The 5,473-nt window shown below is 42.2% G+C and overlaps 1 protein-coding gene across 1 annotated transcript in view; it reads right to left on the bottom strand.

Moving 5' to 3' along the window:
* LOC103507890 (UDP-N-acetylglucosamine--peptide N-acetylglucosaminyltransferase 110 kDa subunit) overlaps nucleotides 1–5,473 on the bottom strand; it is a gene marked incomplete at its 5' end in the record, with an annotated part of 19,985 nt that overhangs the window by 13,421 nt on the left and 1,091 nt on the right. Inside the window, 2 exon segments of the mRNA XM_026822634.1 lie at nucleotides 3,716–3,911; nucleotides 4,278–4,476. Coding sequence (XP_026678435.1) covers nucleotides 3,716–3,911; nucleotides 4,278–4,476 — 395 coding nt within the window.

Genomic DNA, 5,473 nt, shown 5'->3' on the forward strand with positions numbered 1-5,473 from the left:
TAAAAATGTTTTAGTACGATTCAAGGCCTTCTCTCAGTAAATACCAAAGCCCTACCTACATGCCTCATTTTTTTGTCCAACTGCGTTTAATAGCCTGACATTGATTTTTTTGTCTTCCTTTTTTGGACGAGAAAAATGCTGTTTTCGGTCCCTCTTGAGAAGCCCAGGTCCGGGGCAAATGGGATCACCCTGTAGGTACTCTTATCCTCCACGCACAAGACCACCCAGTATTCTAGAATTTCCACGCCATTATTAATTAATACAAGACTACACAAAGTAGGTACGTAGTAGGTACTCAAAGGGTACATAGTTACCCAAAGCGAATACATACAGCTATAAATTACAATTTCGTGTTCCCTGAGGATGCTATTATAGTGACAAAGTGCAGACATAAAATGAATAGGAGAAAGGAGGCATTGTTGGGACTCAAGTTAAGAGCCCTGAGGTACGCCGCTACCGCTCTGAAAACCAAAAAACACACCATGTCAACATACTCGAAAAGCGTCAAAGTTCCCTTGAGGGCCTTGAGAGATGGATGGGTATTGTCACGAAAAATATAGAAAGTAAAAAACACAATGGATATTTATGTCGTGACGCAAAGTATAATACTTTATTGCGAAAGCTTTATTGAAATCCAAGAAGGAGAAAAATAACAATAAAATAGAACTGAGGGTGTAATGGAATTTATCGAGAAGAGGAAAATGAAATTCTCCTTGTCATTCGCTATTCTGGATAATAAACAAACTTTTTCCAACAAGATTCTCTTATACAATATGTATGTTACATTGATAATGGCGCACAGAGTTATAATTAAAAAAGTTGGATTGGAAAAGTTTCATGGAAAAATTAACGCATAAATAAATAATGACAACGAACGTTCGATTAATAAATAACGTATTGATTCTGTAGCCAGACGTGGCAAGCTTGAACTAAACTTAGTTCATAGACGATTCAGTTCTTTCCCCCCTGTGACCCCTATCTCTTCACTCCTCCTACCTTCCCCCCCTCCTCTTTCCCCTGTGATCCCTATATCTTATATCCTTTCCCCCCATATATCTCCCACTTTATCCTATTTCCCTTCCCCTATATCTTGCATCCCTTCCCACTATATCCGTGTATATCCGTCACAGAGCTTCTAGCTGCAAAATTCCTCTGACAGGATGGTCGAGGCCTCTAGCCTAGGCTAATCATGGAAAAGACAGGTGTTTGTGAACGTCAGGTATGGTGGAATGATTAATGAGAGGATGAACTGAAATGGCTGAAGTTTTTTTAACAAAAAACGGACAACTGCTCACCATGGCATGGTAGTTTTTTTTTTTTTTTTTTTTTTTTAACTTGGGGGTCCCATTTCTCTTATCCCTCCTCCTCCTTCTTCCTCCTCCCCCTCTTTCTCCTTGTTTTTCTTCCTCCTACCTCCCCCTCTCTGTCTCCTTCTCCTGCCTTGCTCTCTCTCTCTCTCTCTCTCTCTTTCTCCTCTCGTGGTCTTTACTCCTACGTCAATTTGCATGTCTTCACTCTTCTCCTTTATCCTATATCCCGTCCCCCTGTGACCCCTATATCTTCACTCCTCCTACCTTCCCCTCCCCCCCTCTTTCCCCTGTGATCCCTATATCTTATATCCTTTCCCCCCTATATCTCCACTTTATCCTATTTCCCTTCCCCTATATCTCATATTTTTCCCCCTATATCCGTGTATATCCGTCACAGAGCTTCTAGCTGCAAAAATTCCTCTGACAGGATGGTCGAGGCCTCTAGCCTAGGCTAATCATGGAAAAGACAGGTGTTTGCGAACGTCAGGTATGGTGGGATGATTAAAGAGAGGATGAACTGAAATTGCTGAAGTTTTCCAACAAAAAACGGACAACTGCTCAACATGGCATGGTAAAGTTTTTTTTTTTTTTAACTAGGGATAGTGGTGGGAAGGAAGGACTGTAAAGAAGGGAGCTATCAGTCCACAGTAGTTAAGAGTTAAGGAAGTTTTGCTCGGGAAGACTACGATGCTAATGATTGGTCATGAAAATTTGTAGAACTAGGTCGAATAGTAAGTAGGTACTTACAGAAGTTCATTTCTGTAGGTATACCTTCTTTCCTTTTATAGAAGCTATAAGCAGAACTGCACACCCTGAACATGACTTTGTAACCGGAGGGAACGGAAATTACATTTTACTATCATTCATTTGGAAAAGAGAAGAAATTTGTCAATACTTGGCTTGTTTTTTTTTATCATGCTGCGAAATCGTCTACAGAAGAAAAAAAGATAACGGAGACAGTTACAAGCTCTAGAGGAGGGAGATAGAGATAAGAAAAAAAAGAGAGGGAGAGAGGGAAGAGGAAAAGAGGAGACAGATAGAAGTTCAAGAGAGAAGAGAGGGGAGAGAGAGAAAAAGAGGAGGGAGATAGAGATAAGAAAAAAAAGAGAGGGAGAGAGGGAAGAGGAAAAGAGGAGACAGATAGAAGTTCAAGAGAGAAGAGAGAGAAGGGAGGGTTGGGTGTTTGGAGAGCTTGGTATTAAAACAGGAAATGCACCCCCCCGGAGACCAAGAAAGGTACAGGGTGATATCCAGGGCCGTTCAAAGGGGAGTCCATCCGATCCCATTTGTCCCGGGCTCTTCAAGGGCCCCCCGGAGCCAGGATGTTTTTAAAACAAGGAAATAAAATTCGGTCATTAAGGAAGGCGTGTCCAAACATAGTCGCAATCAATCGACGGACGTCGACTATGTGTCGACACAGCTACAAGTATTATTTAAAAAAAAAAAAAAAAAAAACCCCCGGCCCGGGGAAAAAAGGGGGCGGTTTTCATCATGAATTCTTCGTGGTAAAGCAGAGCTTTTTCACAACTTTTGTGGAAATCACAACATTACTATGCTTCCTTTGCAATCAATTTCCATACTTCAATAATCTTTCTACACTGGTAATGTCGCCACTGGTCGCTACTCGATTGTCTTCACGAGGCTGAGTGCACCCCGAACTCTAAGAACAGAGCCGAAAAAACCTCGGCCCCGCCGGGAATCAAACCCGGGCCTCCTGCAGGCAAGCCTAGTGTGAAAAAGGAATTTTTTTAACGCCCTACAGTGAATAACATGATTGTATTTTCGAGTGATAACATAGTTACTTTCTGGTGTTCTCGTGTTGACCCAGCACCTAAATGGGAAGTATTGTGTCTCTTTTCGCCCGTATGAGAGGCATACTATGGGATGTGCATGCTACGACACAGACCACATGCGTCTAATGTAGCAGTTGTTTCATTGCTACGGAATAAAAAACACGGAGAGACACTCATAAAAAAAAAAACAACAACAACCGAAAGGGTTTTTTAACGCCCTAGAGTGAATAACATGATTGTATTTTCGACTGATAACATGGTTACTTTCTGATGTTCTCGTGTTGACCCAGCACCTAAATGGGAAGTATTGTGTCTCTTTTCGCCCGTATGAGAGGCATACTACGGGATGGGCATGCTACGACACAGACCAAATGCGTCTAATGTAGCAGTTGTTTCATTGCTACGGAATAAAAAACACGGAGAGACACTCATAAAAAAAAAAACAACAACAACCGAAAGTACGCAGAATTTAAGTCCGTTCTAATGAAAAACCCCCTCTTACCCGAGTCCTTATGAATGGACGCCAGATTACTGTGTGCATCCAACAACAACAACCAAAAGTACGCAGAATTTAAGTCCGTTCTAATGAAAAACCCCCTCTTACCCGAGTCCTTATGAATGGACGCCAGATTACTGTGTGCATCCGCGAAGCCCGGGTTGATCTGGATGGCTCGCGAGTAGCACTGCAGGGCACCCTGTATGTCTTGCATCTCCTTCAGCGTGTTACCCATGTTCGAGTAGGCGTCGGCAAAACTCGGCTGAATTCGGATCGCCTCCTTGTAGTGGAGAAGCGCGTCCGTCAGCTTGCCTGAAAACATCATGATTATTAAATAAGAATAAAGTTTTAAAAAATAATAACTTTCTTAAAAGTATTACTGAAGTTAAGAAGCCAAGATTTTTAAATTCATTTTTGACCAGGTGGCAAATTCCATTACTTTTCCAGGTTTTCTTCAAGTTTTCGCGATTTTCCATTACTTTTCCAAGACTTTTTGGCGCATTTTCAGATTTCATGACTTCCCCACGTTTTTCAGGTTGCGTATAAACCCTGTAGTTTGAACAAACAACTTGATAACACACAATACCTTGTTGCTGAAGCACCGAGGCCAGATTGCTATGGGCGGCCGCGAACTCAGGGAACACCTCGAGGGCCTTCAGATAGGAGAACACACAATACCTTGTTGCTGAAGCACCGAGGCCAGATTGCTATGGGCGGCCGCGAACTCAGGGAACACCTCGAGGGCCTTCAGATAGAGTCTGGTGGCCTCCTCAATGTAGCCCTGTTCTCGCTTGATGTTGGCCAGGTTGTTGAGCGAGTCTGCGTGCGTGGGACAGAGGCGCAAGGCCGTGTTGTAGCACTCCTCGGCCTCCGATACCTGGATCAACAATAGAACGGAAATAATATAACTCGTAATATTTTTCACCTAAAATGAGTAGAGGAGAAGTGTGGCGGCATTGCCAAAGCAAAAAGATTATTGAAATATGGAAGTTGATTGCAAAGGAGGCACTTGGTAATGCTGTGATATAAACTGGATATTACAGCATTACTAAAGTTGTGAAAAGCTCTGCTTAAATTGTTTAAGTGAAGTCATAAAACTTAGCGCAGTAACCATTTGTGACAAGCATTTAGGTTTAACACAATTAAAAGTTCTTTCTTTAATTTTGGAGCGGTCTCTCCCTTTCTTTCAGATTTCCATCTTCTTCTTTTCTCCTCATTTCAGGTTGACTTTTTTTTAAAAAAGAGGTTTGATAGAGGGAACTGTACCTGCTAAGAAGGACAGGATAGGAGAAATCCAGCCGTTCCCAGAACGGACCTTATCTATTTGGTATAAATTTCGCCAGGGCAAGAATCGAACCCGCAAGCTAGCGCTTACAAGGCAGACGCGCTGCCAACCAAGCTAACTAGGCTGGCAAGGAGAGATGAGAAACAAAAGGAATAAGCAATGCTTCTCACCTGAAAGTAGTCCCATCATCAGGGGACAACGCATAGCAGAAGATCTCCACTCGACTCTTATTGTGCATGCCAGGCACGGATTGCATCAGATGTGAGGTGGGGTGGTTGCCAAAGTCCGATGAGACGTAGCCGATCCTGATTCGATTACCAGGGGCGAGTTCCCGCGTGTACTTGTACGGGGGCTTGTGAAGCACGTTGATCTGAAATCGAGTCAAATTTTATTTTATTATTATTATTTTTTCAACAATACTTTCTTTATTTTATTTTGAACATTTTAAATAGAATAATAGAGACAAAGAACGGGGCTATTTATATACCTAAATTTATTTTAATTGGAATTAAAGTGCTCTACAGCCCATTTAACTAAGGTTGGTGTCGGGCTGTCGGGCTGTAGTTATTTCCTTTTTAGGTTAAATGGG

The sequence above is a fragment of the Diaphorina citri genome, unplaced genomic scaffold (genome assembly GCF_000475195.1).
Source record: "Diaphorina citri unplaced genomic scaffold, Diaci psyllid genome assembly version 1.1 scaffold348, whole genome shotgun sequence".
NCBI classification, from domain to species: Eukaryota; Metazoa; Arthropoda; class Insecta; order Hemiptera; family Psyllidae; genus Diaphorina; species Diaphorina citri.